The sequence below is a fragment of the Oryza brachyantha genome, chromosome 2 (genome assembly GCF_000231095.2).
Source record: "Oryza brachyantha chromosome 2, ObraRS2, whole genome shotgun sequence".
Lineage (NCBI taxonomy): Eukaryota > Viridiplantae > Streptophyta > Magnoliopsida > Poales > Poaceae > Oryza > Oryza brachyantha.
The window spans coordinates 16,214,503-16,230,486 of record NC_023164.2 but is presented as its reverse complement, the minus strand read 5'-3'; the positions used below and the strand labels follow the sequence as shown (position 1 = coordinate 16,230,486).

Genomic DNA, 15,984 nt, shown 5'->3' with positions numbered 1-15,984 from the left:
TGGGCGGCTAAGAAGGAACCACCTACAACCTTTGATGGACAGAGTAAAGGCAAAATTGGTAGGCTAGAAAGGAAAACTCATTCGGCAAGCGGGCAGGAAAACGCTAGTAAGTGCAGTATTGAGCTCCATACCAACATACTGGTTAACGGCCCTAAGGCCACCAAAACAACTTTTTGAGGATATTGACAAAGTAAGAAGAAAATTCCTGTGGGCTGGAGACCAACAACTCAGCGGGGGGAAGTGCAAAGTGAACTGGGATAAGGTTTGCACGCCGGTAAAATATGGAGGACTCGGGATTTTGAGTTTGGAAAGATTTGCCAGAGCACTAAGGCTAAGGTGGCTTTGGTATGAATGGACAAATCCGACAAAACCTTGGATAGGTACGAAAACGCCTTGTGATGGTATGGATAAAAAACTTTTTGCAGCAGCCACAAGAGTGATAATCGGTGATGGCCGCACTGCAAGTTTCTGGGAGTCAAACTGGATAGGAGACCTGCCTCTCAAGAACATAGCACCAACGTTATACACCCTGTCTAGAAGGAAAACGATAACGGTGAGAGAGGCGCTTGAGGACGACCGATGGATTCACACCATTCGAATGGAGCTAAACCAAACAACGGTTAATGAGTTCTTCCTAGTGAATGAATTGCTTTGGACCACTGTCATCACTCTCACACACGGCAGGAATGATGAGATCACCTGGAGATGGGCAAACAGTGGCTGTTATACGGCCAAATCAGCTTACATGGGGCAATTCAATGGAAGGATCCAATCTATGAACAAAAATGCCTTCTGGAGAGCATAGGCCCCAGGAAAATGCAAGTTTTTTGTGTGGTTGATGATGCAAAACAAACTCTGGACAGCGGACAGGCTGCAGACCAGAGGGTGGCCCAACAACTATTTTTGTCAGTTATGCTACAGGAGCCTTGAGACCTCTGAACACTTATTCACAGAGTGCAGCTTCGTGGGCGACATATGGAGGGAGCTCACATGCTATACGGGTAACATCCATCTTGGGCGAGTCGATCAGCAAAACCCAATGGTGGATTGGTGGCACATGAGAACGCATTGCGCTGAAAAGGTGAAGAGCAAGGGCCTCAAGACCTTGCACATTCTTGTGTGCTGGGAAGTTTGGTGCGAGAGAAACCGGTGCGTGTTCCAGGGCCAAGAAATGCAATACATGCAGTTGGCAAACAAGTTAAAGGATGAGATACGAACATGGGCCTTCTGTGGAGCGAAAGAGTTAGCGAGAATATCACCTAGCTGAGACAAAGACAGGGTGCGGAGCGCTTCACTGATTTTTTTCAGTGAGACGCTGCTTCTCCTGTGCCGGTGTGTTCCGGGTGTATTAAAAAAAAGATGATACTCTGCGCTTTGCTGTGGAATATATGGACGAACGTATATTAAATATGTTGAAATAATACATAAATATACTTAATGTTGGATACATGTATGAATACATGTTAAATAAGTTGAAATAATAGATGAATAATCGTTCAAGTATTATGAAAAATTATTATGAAAATAATAAAGAGGATGATGATTTGATATTGTTTTATATTAATCTTTAGAATATAATAAATTATATATGATATAGCATGATCACATAAACTTTAAATGTAATAGTATGTTTGCATGAGCCTTAAATATAATGGTTGTTAGTGATATACTTGCATGACTTTAAATATAATGGTTGGTAGTAGGTGATGACACCACATGTGTGTATGCAAAGCTTTATTGTAGCAAGTAAGAATTATATAGGAAGTATATACGTTTAAGTATTATGAAAAATTGTTACGAAAATAGCAAAGAGGATGATGATTTGATATTGTTTTATATTAATCCTTAGAATATAATAAATTATATGTGCTATAGCATGATTACATAGACTTTAAATATAATAGTATGTTTGTATGGACTTTAAATATAATGGTTGCTAATGGGTGATGATATAGCATGTGTATATGCTGAGCTTTATAGTAGTGGGAAAGAATTGTATAGGAGGTATAGATACGTGGCAAAGCTAGTCTCAAAACAAACGAAAACTAGCGTACGATGATTGGCACGGTCCTCAAAGGTGTGGCGAGCATGTTGGCGGAGGAAAATCTCTCGGTCATGTCCATCTCCTCCGGCGACATGCCGTCGGGGAGCCGCCACTCGAACTCGCGCAGAAGGGATGCCAGCACGAACGGGACAACGCGCTCCGCCAACGGTATCCCCGGGCACCGCCTCCTGCCGGAGCCGAACGGGAGGAAGTCGTACTCCTTCCTGCGGAAGTCCAGCAGCGGAGACCTCTCCAGGAAGCGCTCGGGCACGAACTCGTCGGGCCTCTCCCAGACCGCCGGGTCGCGCATGATCGCCCACACGTTGAAGATCACCGACGAGCCCCTGGGCACGGCGTAGCCGTCGATCTCCATACCTTCCTCCACGGCGCAGTGCGGCAGCAGCAGCGGGCCCACGGGGTGCAACCGCATCGCCTCCTTCACCACGGCCAGGAGGTACGGCAGCCTGGCCGTGTCGGGCTCCTCCACGGCTTCCTTGCTTCCGAGCACGTCCATCAGCTCCGCGCGCGCCTTGGCCATCACGCTCGGGTTGTGGAGCAGCTCGGCCATCACCCAGGTCAAGGTGAGCGACATCGTGTCGGCCCCGGCGGCGAAGACGTCGAAGAGCAGGTAAGTGAGATGGTACCGTTGAAGCTTGCCGGCGTCGAAGAGCTCGATGAGTGCATCGAGGAAGTCTCCCTGCTTGCCGGCCGGGTTGTCACGGCTGTCGTCCAACCGGCGTTCGATGATGCCGTCCAAGATGCTGAAGGCCCTGTCGAGAGACCTCCCCGTTTGGCGGCGCAAGCCCTGCAAGTCAAGCTGCCGAAGGAAGGGGAAGAAGTCCGAGACGTTGGGCTTGGAGACCAACTCGACGATGCCCTCAATCAGATGCTGTAGCCCCAGCGCCGACTCGGAGCCCACGTCGGCCATGTCCACGGAGAAGAAGCAGCTCGACATGAGGTTGAGAATGCCGTTGTGCAGCACGTCGCCGAAGACCATCTCCTCCCCCGCGTGCGCGCGGAAGTAGGCCACGATCTCCCTCACCTTGCGCTCGCGGATGGCGTGCACCGCCGCGAGGCTCTTGGGGGAGAAGATGTGCGTGGCGTTGATGCCCCGCAGGTGCTTCCACTGCGGGTCGGAGCTCGGCGAGAACAGGACCGACCGCTCGGTGTAGCCGTTCCCCCGGAAGGCGTCCGGGACCGCGCGCGCGGCGTGGCGCTGGTCGTGCTTCTCGTAGGCGACCCTCGCGGCGTCCCTCGAGGACACGACCACGGCGGTGGTGAGGCCCAGCTTCAGCGTCATGACGGGGCCATGGACGCGCGCCAGGCCGGCGAGCGTCTGGTGGAAGATGCCACCGAGGCTGAGCAGGTTGCCGACGATCGGGAGCGGCGTCGGGCCAGGCGGCAAGCGCCTGCCGCCGTCGCGGCGTCGACTCACGACGGTGGTGAGGTAGAAGATCACCGAGACGGCCAGCGCCGCGCATAGCAACCACATCTCGCTCTTCTCCATTGATGGCCGGATCGATGAAGAAGTACGTTGCCAGCCAGCACGGTGTTCGTTATATATATAGTGTTGTGTACCTCCGAGCTCCTTCGCTACGTATCGGAGGGGCTGAGAGCACGAGCAGCATAAATTCTTCATTATCATTTTTCAGTCTCTGCGACAAGTCAATCCTTGCAAACATTTTTCCTCAAATATTCCAAACGGTGTACAAGTCCAAGCAAGCTACCATTTCCGCGACGTACAAAAAAGTTTTAGTTGTCCATGCAGCACGGCACGAGCGAGATTTTCATGGATGAAAAATACTCCCTCCGCTTTCTTTTATTCGTTTCATTTAAAATTTATTGTAAATATATAAAATTACAAATCATGTTTAAATTTTTCTGATAACAAAATAACTAATAACTATTTAAACTTTTAAATAAAACGAATTCCTAAACATACATCTAAATGTCAACGACATCTATACTTCTTTAAAAATAGATAATAGTGGTGACAATGAGTCTGCCACCCCCATCTATTATCATTGTGAATTTTACAGATTACCTCTTGAACTTCTATTTCTTAATATTAGGAAACAATCAAATAGGATAGCTACGTATAAAAATCAAGTTAGGTTGAATATTCCCTAATAAAAAAAGATGGGTACCACATTTCCTAGAAATTATACTTTAATTTTTTTACTATAGCAAAGCATAGGTGTTAAGCTAGTAGATAAAAAAAACCGGAGAGAGTATGTCATTTATTCTCAACTACCCGGCCCCTATGTCAAAAAATAGACCGTTAAAAATCACAGTAGAACGTTAATACCGACTAGATGATACTCCGTGCATTGCGACGGATCACCATAGAATCATACTTACAGTGAAATAGAAGTGGTGTACGGATCACTATATGGATAGAATTATACTTACAGTGAAATAGAAGTGGCGTAGAATTCTACGTGACAAAAAGAGTAAAGTAGAATTTGAGACAAAAAAAATGTTGAAGATTTTATAATTGATAGTGCTGAAGGCATAATAATGCATACCAACTTTAGACTTCTATAGTTTTATGTGAGGCACAAGAAAGATAAATTGTATTTACTTGTAGTATTAGCATATAATTTACATATATCATCCTCTGAATAAATAACAAATAACAATATTATATATCAGTATATATTTTCTAAAATGAAGCAGTTTGATGAGTTAGCTATTTAGTAGCATAAAACATGACAAAAATCAAACAAAGTTCAGCATTATATGTACATATGAGAAATGTTTAGCTATCAATAGAAATTGCAGCAACTCCAAACACTATCAATGGAACAAAAAGTGATTAAACTATCATATATTATCCACCGATGCAGCGGCAATTTCAAACACGATTAGCAACAATCATGTGTGGTGTTATGTTCTGACATGATTAATTTTGCGATAGAAATAATTTGCAGGCTGAGCACAATCATGGGCACTGATGAGGAAGTGCTACTGGATCTGATCGAAATGGGAGCTGCTGGCAAGGAGAGCAGGCTGCGGGGCGAGGGGAGGAGGGGAGGAAGAGAGGCGGCATGCCGGCGGGAGGCACAGGGCTGCGGGAGAGGAGATCGGTGGGCGGCGCTGGGCAGCGAGGAGACGAGAGCAGGCGGACGACGCAGGGTGGCGGGGAGAGGGGCAGGCGGCGGGAGGGGAGGAGGTGAGGCAGTGTGCCGGCGGGCGGAGAAGAGAAGAGAGCAGATGGCGGCAGAGGGCACACGCCGGCGGACGTCGTAGGGCAGCGGGGAGAGGAGATTGGCGGGCAGCGGGAGAGGAGATCGGTGGGGGCGCATGGCGGCGAGGAGAGAAGAGGTGGCGTTGGGCGGCAGGTAGGGATGAAAATGGATCGGAAACGGTCAGAAACCATCTTTACCGTTTCTGTTTCCATATTTGTTTCGGAATCGAAATCGAAATCGGAAACCTCGGATACGAAAACGGAATCGAATATTATCGAATACGAAAACGGCTTGAATTCGAATCGGATCGGATATGGCAACGGATATTTATCGTATTATAAAAACTCTTAAACCAAGGTTTCAATTTTTTCTAAAATAGTAGATCAAATTTTAAACATTAGCAACTAACAACAGCATTTTTTATCATTATAAACCAAGTTCATAAGTCACCTTGTTAATGATTGTCTAAATACCAAATAAAGGCTATAATTTACAAATTCTTATAGTAAATACAAATCACACAGATTATTATAAAAGTTCACATATCATATTATAAAAGTTCACATATGATATTATAAAATAAAATATGTGTCATACAAGTGATACAAAGTAAAGTGATTTTATATGTTTTTTGATTAAAAACTTAAAGCTAACTTGCTGGAGTAGGCTGGGCCATTTTGGTTGATATTCTGAATTTATGTCATATAGGCCTGCAGAAAAATTCCGAAAAAAATTTCGGAAAGTTTCCGAGAAAAATTCCGCAAATATTCCGACCGATTCTAATTTTCGATGGATAGTGCACTTACTGTATTTGTTTCTGTTTCCGAGAAAAAATTCCGAATCCGTTTCCGTTTCCGGTAAATTCCGAAAAATTTCCGACCGACGATTTTCGTTTCCGAAAACTGGTCCGGAATCCGGAATGATTCCGATCTGTTTTCATCTCTAGCGGTGGGGAGAGGAGAGTTCGCGTGTAGTGTGGATGTCTGCGTGGTGGGATGACGGTGGGCTTTTTTGGGCTGAGGGATGGTAGAGATGGAATCTATTGACACGTGGCGAAAATCTAGAGCTCATCGGATTTGCTCGAATAGCTATGATTTAATGATGACGGGTCTCATAGAAATCAAGCTTTATGGGTGAACTATATAGGAATATAGGAAGAGGAGATTTGGGCTACTTCTCCAAGGCGCCTCAGTGTGGTTCTTAGGAGCGGTGAAGCAAGGTGTGTAGATTCGAAGCTCAGCGTTCTGTTTACTTATTTACTTTTGCTTTTTTTTTCTCAGTTATTACACTCTGAAGTACTCATGCAACTTTTAGCTGTTCGTCAAATTTCGACCCATTACTTAAAACAATCTAATATTACTGGTGTCAAATTATCTATTATTGTAGTTAATGTAAAAGTAATATTAGTTGTTGGATAGACACAAGGGTGTTGCACACTTATTTTTTTCACTTATATTTATAAGCCAAAATTTAAATTTTTGACCTTAAATTTAGAGTTGATTTTAAGAGATTTTGTCAAAGTTTATTTTACCGCTTTGGTTTGGATCACTAAAACATTTATATAAGAATATTATTTCTAAATTATCTTTTGTTTGCGAATATTCCGTTTCGCTTATTCTTTCTATATAAGCCAGAAAATGAGCACCTGATAAAATTTCCGATTTCGCACGCGCCTGACTAATCTTTATAGAACGGTAATTGACGCGCGATCTGCTTAGAAAAACTTCATGCGCAGCGATGAATCAGACGAGTACTCTATCCGTAAAAAAAACGAATTCTCCGGTTTCTATGTCCAATATTGACCATCCGTTTTATTTGAAAAATTTTTAGAAAATTAGAAAAAAAAAGTCACATGTAAAGTACTATTTATGATTTATTATCTAATAAAAACAAAAATATCAATAAAAAAATTAAATAAGAAAAAGAGTTAAAAATTGAAGGTAAAAAGTAAAAAATTGATTTATTTTGGACGAGGGAGTACGCAGCACAGTTTTCCACGTTGTACATGACAGGTGCCGCTTGCTTAATTAAAATTCGTCGGCTATTCCTAGGTAAACACACGAGGGACGACGAATGGGGTTTTTCGCTCTGGCCTGTTTAGTTTCCGAACTGGAAAATATATTTAATTGAAGGATCGGAAGAGTTTTTTAACACCAATAAATAAATAATTTTTATAGCTCATCTAGAAACCGTAAAACTAATTTGTTGAACTGGAAAATATATTTAATCGAAGGTCGGAACAGTTTTTTAACACTAATGAATAAACAATTTTCATAGCTCGTCTAGAAACCGCGAGACTAATCTGTTGAGCCTAATTAATCTGTCATTAGTTCAGATTGGTTACTGTAGCACTTATGGCTAATCATAGACTAAATAAGCTTAAAAGATTCGTCTCATGATTTTGCCCCTTAACTATGCAATTAGTTTTTTATTTTTATTAATATTTAATGCTCCATTTAGATGTCTAAAGACAAGTATGGATATACTATTAATTTTAATTAATATATACAGAGACTTTAGAACTAGAAACTTAGCAAGGTCAAGTATTTATTGTTGATTTAGGTCTCCTTAAAAATATATATTACCAACTATGTTTTATGTTTTATAGCGTAAGATATTTTAGACTCGTTGAGTTTTATTCGTTTATGGATATATGTATTTTTTATATATGGCTAGGTTTATTAGCATTCATATAAATCTACTTAAGCCTAAAAAAGATTATATTACGAAACGAAAAGAGTATAGGGGAATGGGGTGAATGTGATGCATATGTATCTTCGTATAAGCATGACGTGGTGTGTGTGCGTGTAGACCTTCGTGTACCTGGGAACGGACCCCCAATCATGGCCACTGCACGCCACCAAACACGCAAATATATATAAAACCTGACTCGGGGTGAGAAGTTTTCAGAGATAAAATGGTTTTATGGAGAGACTTCCGGTGCGAATCCTCTCTTGTGTGGTTTGGTTTCATAATGGCGCAAAATGATCGATTTATGTGAGTTTTACATCCGAACATCTTACAGCACGATCATATGGGAAGAATAGAACGTCCCTTTTTCCACTTCTAGTGCTTCGAGGAATCAATAGTTGTCTCATTGTTTTTAAGGCATGAAGTGCTAAATAAGTGTGTCAAACGTTAGGCACATGTGACCAAATATGCCTGCAACATTGAATGCAGTAGGTGGAACATTAAATTCAGTAGATGCAGTGGGTCGGGGTCCTATGAGACTTTCCGAGAGGAACCCCTACAATGAGACATGAAGGCACACCACGCTAGCAAGCATCAGAGTTCAGGAGGTCGTGGCTCGACTCCTCACAAAGGGATGCACCAAGTCCTAAAGAATTGTTGATTCATCCACATAGGGTCGGGGTCCTGGTGAACCCTCCGAGAGAACCCTCCCCTACAAGAACACGAGGGTGTCGCGCTAACAAGTGTCGTGTGTCGGGCTGCCCGATGCCAGCTTGCTCTTCAGGGGTTGGGGTGGCCATACGTCTACCAAAGGGACGTACCCAAATCATAGGGCTTCTTTGCTAATATGTATAGAGTTAGGGTCCCCACAAGACCCTCCAAGATGATTCTGCCCTACTGAGACCTAATGTCCTAGGAATGGTGAAACCGAACTACTCCCTAGAAAAGGGATTGGGTCAGGTGGCCCGACCCCTCCCATCGGAGATGAGCTTCGGTCCCCAAGCGTCGCGAGCTACTAGCGTGGGGACTCTGATTCTCATGACACCGATAGGCCTCATTTGATATAGAGGTTAGGCAATTATCTAACTTTTACGATAGCTACTCGAATGTATAAACAAATGATTTTACTTGTAGAATGTTCAAATTTTAATCTACAAATTTCAAATTAGACACATATAGGGCTGAAAACAAAGCGGATAGTTTCCGTCCGCTCCGGAAAAAACGGATACAGAGGTAGCTCGGAGCGGATATTTCCCGGATAATTCGAATACGGATACGAATACGGATAATTTTCTTTGGATACAAATATGAATACGGTATGGCAATTTTCGATGGATACGGATATTCCAATGGATATCCGAAGATTACAATGAGCGGATATCCACGAACACCTAAAAGTTCAGCCCACTTGATTTCAGCTTTGACCCATCAACCAATTTATTACAAATTGCTTTTGTGCTATTAGACTATCAGTATTTGTTGAACTCATTATGTGCTATGTGGTGGATTTATGTCACTTATTTGTTACTCATGAAATTAAATGTAACGTGTTTAATCTATGATAAGGCCTAAAATGATAATTATCTCGATTAAGTTAGCTATATATACGTGGTGTTATTTGTCTTTATGAACGGTTTGAGTGGTTTGTATGTTTCGAGAAATATTTATTTTCATATTCGTGTTCGACTACATCCGATCCTTATTCGTATTTGAGATAATTCGTATTTGTTTCCGTATCCAAGATGTTCGTATCCGTTTTCGTATCTGCCTAAAAATATGGAAACAAATACGGTACGTGTGTTATTCGTTTGTATTCGCTCCGTTTTCAGCTATATACGTACGTACGTACGTATACACACATATTGTATTAAATGATGTGATCCGAAAGAACTGAAGTCCATTATAAGAAATGAAGTAGGTCCTTGAGATATTACTAACTGGCCACGTCGCGCTGGTGAGGCCGATTGGACCCTCCCGGTCCCCATTTCTCCTCCTCCGTGAGGTTAGGCAACGACCAACACATGGCCATGCATCCTCCTCTTCTGCCGCTTGCGCCTCCTGCTGCAGATTTTCCATCGCCGCCCCCTGCCTTGCAACCCACCACCATCTCTCACGATCAGGCATTATTTACTGAGGTTAAAATCTGAAAAAAAAAAGAAACGTGATTAGCATTGGTTGACAAGTCAAAGAGGAGATGATATGAGATCCATCCGGTGAAGAAACGCCGAGAGGATGGAGGGACTACGCTCTCAGTCAGAAAGCACGACATTGGAAGAGAGTACACACGTGTTTTGAAAGAGAGTACGCACGTGTTCTACTATTTCACGTCGTCGGCTATAAAGTGTATATATTTGATCATCTGTTTTGTTCAGAAAATTTCGTATAATTATTAATTATTTTATTATGATCTGATTTATTATAAAAGAAACTTTATTCGTGACTCGTACTTTTTTAGATCTGCAAAAAAAATGAATGATAAATAGTTAAACACGGATTTAAAAGTTAATCATAATGAATAAAAAAACGGAGGGAGTAGTTGCTTACGTCAGTTGAATTGAAACGTTAAAGCAGCCAGGCAGAGGTTTTTCCTTGTTTTAGTTTATCTCCCATCTCGGAATTGAAAATGAGCTTGCACACACACGACTCAAAATAAAAATGTCGTTCGGTGGTAGGATAAGTAATTCGTATAGAAAACATAGCAATAGATTAGTACATAATTAATTATTATTAATTATAAAAAATAAAAAAGGATTAATATGAATTTTTAATGCAAGTTTCTAATAAAATTTTTTGTTAAAAATAGACCATTTAGCGGTTCGGGAAGCGTGCACGTAAAAAAATAGAGAAGCTGGCTTAAGTAAGGCCTCGTTCGGATTGCAAATTTTGTTCGCAAAAACATCACATCTGATATACGGACACATATTTGAAGTATTAAATATAGTCTAATTACAAAACAAATTACAAATTCCGGCAAGAAACTGCGAGACGAATCTTTTGAGCCTAATTAATCCGTCATTAGCACATGGGTTAAGGTAGCACTTATAGCTAATCACGTACTAATTAGGCTCAAAAGATTTGTCTCACGATTTCAAATATAACTGTGTAATTAGTTTTAATATTCATATATATTTAATAGTTTCTAAAAATTTGATAGAATGTTTTTGGGAAAACTTTTTATACTCGCCGAACGAATGCGGCCCAGTACTACAGGTCCAGCAAACTTGCTTCCAACCTTGCGGTGGTCCGATTTCCTGCTGTTACATGCAGTCTTGCAGGTCAGCACCTTATAAAGACATTCGTCTTGCTACCGATATGATGCTGCTGTTGGATCACAGAAATGAAAATAAAAAAAATAAACGTAGAACAGATGCATTACTTGCAGCTTGCAAACACAAGGCCCAGCAGCCTGATCGATCAACAATAGACTTGGGCCCAGGCCATCACGAACACGGATCGTTAAGCAAAAGAGTGCAGCCAATTGGAAACGAAAAAAAGGTCCATCGCAGATCCCCTTGACTATGAGCCGAATTTTATTCGCACCCCTCCACGGCAAAAAGGAATGGAGTACTCCGTCTGTCAAAAAAACGAATTCTTCGGTTTCCGCGTCCAATATTTGAACATATGTCTTATTTAAAAAATTTTAGAAAATTAAAAAAAATTAGTCACACGTAAACTACTATTCATGATTTATCATCTAATAAAAACAAAAATATCAATCGTAAAAAAATTTTGAATAAGACGAAGAGTCAAAAATTAAAGGTAAAAAGTGAAAAATTGGTTTATTTTGGGACGGAGGGAGTAACTACTAATTTCTTAAACTAACTCAAATAGTGTCTCCCAACAGTATTTGAGTGTGGTTACAGCTACGTGTCATGTTTGAATTAATTAGTTTTTGTCCCGTGTGGTATTGATGTGGCTCTTATGCGGAAATCAAAGCAAAAATAATAGGTTAAGAATCAAAACAGATATATGAAGCCTACGTGTCAACGGGATTTGTTAAAATGAAAAAAAATACAGTGGGACTTACATCTCATCGCCTATCTATCTCACCGCTTCCCATGATCCCTCTTTCTCCCCAGCTCTATCTCCATACTCTATCTTATGTCAGTGGAGGATGATGGCCTAGCATCTCCAATGGAGATAGCCCGAAGCCCGACAAGTGAGGAGGTGGCGGAGGTAGGGAACAGTGGTGAGGTGAGGGTGGACGGAGAGGGAGGTGGCATAGGCAATGAGGCAAGGCTCATGGCAGTGGCTATCTCAATGCCCAGCCCTTTGATCAGCCACCGCAACGAAGTGGTGAGTGTGGAGCGGTGGAGAAGGCAACAATCTTGGAGCCCAACAAAGGCCAACGATTAGAAATAATTTGATACCGTAAGATACCGGTATCTCGAAGTATTTTTTTATTGGACTGAAACAAAATCTCCGACTCGATAGCTTCCAAGTCCCCCCGGCCCACCCTACCTGACTCCCTCTCAACCCCCATTCTGCATCGTCACATTGCCTCCATCTCACACAGGCATACACACCTTCAGCGTCTCCCCTCCATCCCCGTTGCATCTAACACAGCCACTGATCTTTTACCAACCGTACGTCCACTACAAACAAATCTTGATTTCAGTCAGTCATGATCAAGACCAAACTCCACCACGATCAAATTAACTAAATTACGCGGCATTAACGATTCAGTAACGTCGGTCTTTAGTTTTATTAATACGACCGAAATTTCTAAAAGATGATCAAGAGATTAAGACCAAATTGTTCGGTCTGGCCGGCTGAATGCCCACACAACGTAACATGTGTGTGTGTGTCTTTTTCCTCGCGGACTTAGAAACAGGAGGAGGCTGATGGATGCATATATATAACAATGGATCGATCGATCGATCACTTGCGCAGTGCGGGCGGGAGAGGACCACAAACCGATCGATCCCCCACCTTGGCCATGTTGTTCTCATGATAAGGAGTTATGGCCGGCTGACGACCATAAATGGCGTCGGTACGTGGAACACGACTAACGGGCTGTTTGGATCCCGAGACTTGGAACGCGACTAACGGGTTGTTTGGATCCCGAGACTTGGAACGCGACGGATGTTTGGACGTTAATTAGACTTTTTTTTAGCTTTTGTCACATCGGATGTTTGGACGTTAATTAGAGTGTTAAATATAGACTAAATAACAAAACTAATTGCATAAATAAAGGATATTTCATTACACAAATTTTTTAAGCATAATTAATCCATAATTAGCAAATGTTTACACAAATAAAGGATATTCGTCTTATTAAATATTTTTATGTAAACATATAAAATTATAAATCATGTTTAAAGTTATTATAATAATAAATCAAATTATAACAAAATAATTTATATTTTTTATTTTTTAATAAGACGAATGATCAAACATATATCTAAATGTTAACCGCGTCAGTCATTTAGGAGAAAGAAAAAAACGGAAAGAGTATATACTGCGCTTGCTTGCACAGCCTGATCTTACTGGCATATGCACATATATATCTGCATGGCTGGCCTTCAATGATTCGGTTGTGTGTAACTTTCTAGCTCCCAGCTTGTTCCAATCGGTCATGTCGCTGTACATGTGTGTGCCTCTCTCTCAATGGAAGATGGGGGGCAAAAAAAACAATATTGTCGCTGTAGTCATGTAGCGATATATATTACGGTATGGAGAACGTAACGTAGCATCGGCTAGCTGATGGGCTCCCCCGGAAGGAGCTGGGAATGGCGATGCAGCGAGCTACATTCGTCGCTTCTTGGTGAAGTCGACATGTATCATGTACGTATGTACTGCGCTACCTAGCTCCCATCCAAACATGTAAGGGGTTTTGCTCTTTTTTTTTTGGTTTATCGAAAAATGTAAGGGATCCTATCTTTTCGAAACAGTACTTCGTTCCTTATCGGTAGTTTATTCCTGCCCACGTAACACCTTTTGTACTAGCCATCAGCTCCGATAATCCTTTTATATCTTTACTTATTTTAAAATGAGAGTTTCGTCCGTCCGTCATATAAATAGTTTTAATAAATAACGATGTTGATCTTTTGATACACATTCGTCTTATTAAAAATTTATACAAATATAGGAAAATGTAAGTTATACTTATAATAAATATAGTAATAAGCCTAATCACAATAAAATAAGTGATAGTTACATATGTTTTTTCGACAAGACGAATGGTCAAACGTGTGACAAAAACGTCATCCGTTAAAATACGAATGGAGCACTTATCTATTTCCCAAATTATAGAACTTTTTTAATATTCTTGAAAAAGTGTCTCAAGGTACCATATTTTTCGACGTAAAAATTTAGCAACTCGAGTTACGATGTGCCTTAAGATACCATAATAATTTTGCACTAAAGTTTTTGGTATCTCAAGATACTTTTTAAAGACGGTAAAAAAGCCCCAAACTATAATATTTTATACTATTATTTATCATTCAACTACTTCCTTAATTTTTATAAAAAATAGCATAATCCCTTACATATATATTTGGATGAGGGAGTCCGTGCCAACTTAGCCACTAGTTAGAGAAAGTACAATAATGATGAGTGTGGCCACGTAAGATTATATATATAGGTGAAGGAGATGAGTAAGCGGAGAAAATTAGTGGGCTACTAACAAGGTGAGTAGTGTAGCACCCAGCTGCATTGAGCTTCAAGAAAATAAGATCCATCGCTATTGCATTTGATATGTCAGTATATACAAAGAGAGGAGTACGGTTAAAAATATATTAGTAAAATATGTATCTGATTTATTGTATCAATAGCTAACTATTATTTGGTGTACGAACATAATTGCATTTAGATGATGTGACATATATATGCTTACATGTAATACTATTAAACTTGCTCCTAAGTGCATCCCCTGCTCAGACACCTATGCATATGTAAGAATTTTGTGGGAAACAAGACCACATTTTGCAATATAGAGTACAAAGGAAAAACTATTGCTACTATGGAAATGGAGAGGTCTTGCCACTACCAAGCGTGTACCTCTGGACTAATTAATCACTCTCGGTAGTAGTTGAAACAGTAATTCACCATTCACAATCGTACGCGATTACTGTTTGAGTTACCCCTGCAAGCGATGCCTGTAGACGGCACTAATTACTGGCTTTGCGACAACACATAGGGGCTTAAATTGCGACGTGGATAGAAGAGACAAATTAAGGCCCTGTTTAGTTCCTAAATTTTTTCCAAAAACACCGTATCGAATCTTGGCCACATAAATGGAGCACTAAATATAAATAGAACAAAAATCTAATTACACACTCATGGAAGAAATCGTAAGACGAATCTTTTAAGCCTAATTAGAACATGATTAGCCATAAGTGCTACAGTAACCAACATGTGCTAATAACGGATTAATTAGGCTCAAAAAATTCATCTCACAGTTTCTTAGCGAAATCTATAATTTATTTTTTATTTGTGTCCGAAAACTACTTCCGACATCTAATCAAACGTTGACGTTACATTTCTTAAAAAAAAATTTTACAACCTACACGCTGCCTAAATACTAAAAAGAAAGCCCCCACACGATCGAGCGAATGGTGCTCATTTTGATCTCTCTTGCCACGATCGAGGCAGGTGGAGACAGTGAAAGCGAAGGAATTGGCCCTGGCCTCGGGAAGAGATTAAGAAAGGCCAACGAGCAAGCAGAACAAGAGCATGTAGCAGTAGTAAAACTTAAAAAGGACGGGAGAAGAGAGAGAAACCAAGCATGTAGCTAGTACCAAGTGTGTAGTGTCACTCAGGCATATTTGTAAATAAAAAATAATTTATAAATAAAATTTATATATATATATTGTTAGTGATTTAAAAGTCAAAAATTAAAAAAATTAAATTTGAATTTAAGATTAAAAATTTAAATTATAATTATAAGAAAAACGAAAAGAGAGGGACGGTAATGGACTGCAGTGCAGTGTAGTCTAGTGTAGTGTAGCGTGGTGTGCAGTTGCAAACAAATTCACAAACACCCCATGTGGTCGTCTCTTTTCCATAACCTCATCGATCACAAGGACCAATGGATATTCTTCCTATCATATCATA

The 15,984-nt window shown here is 40.8% G+C and overlaps 1 protein-coding gene across 1 annotated transcript; it reads right to left on the bottom strand.

Moving 5' to 3' along the window:
* Positions 1-1,851: 1,851 nt before the first annotated feature.
* Positions 1,852-3,551, bottom strand: LOC121053642 (oryzalexin E synthase-like). The gene has a single exon (XM_040521376.1). The coding sequence runs from the start codon at positions 3,549-3,551 to the stop codon at positions 2,046-2,048; it is 1,506 nt and encodes a 501-aa protein (XP_040377310.1). The 3' UTR covers positions 1,852-2,045.
* Positions 3,552-15,984: the final 12,433 nt, after the last annotated feature.

What these genes read in the sequence shown, in the direction of transcription:
- LOC121053642 (XM_040521376.1), bottom strand. Translation starts at nt 3,551, where the DNA reads ATGGAGAAGAGCGAGATGTGGTTGCTATGCGCGGCGCTGGCCGTCTCG.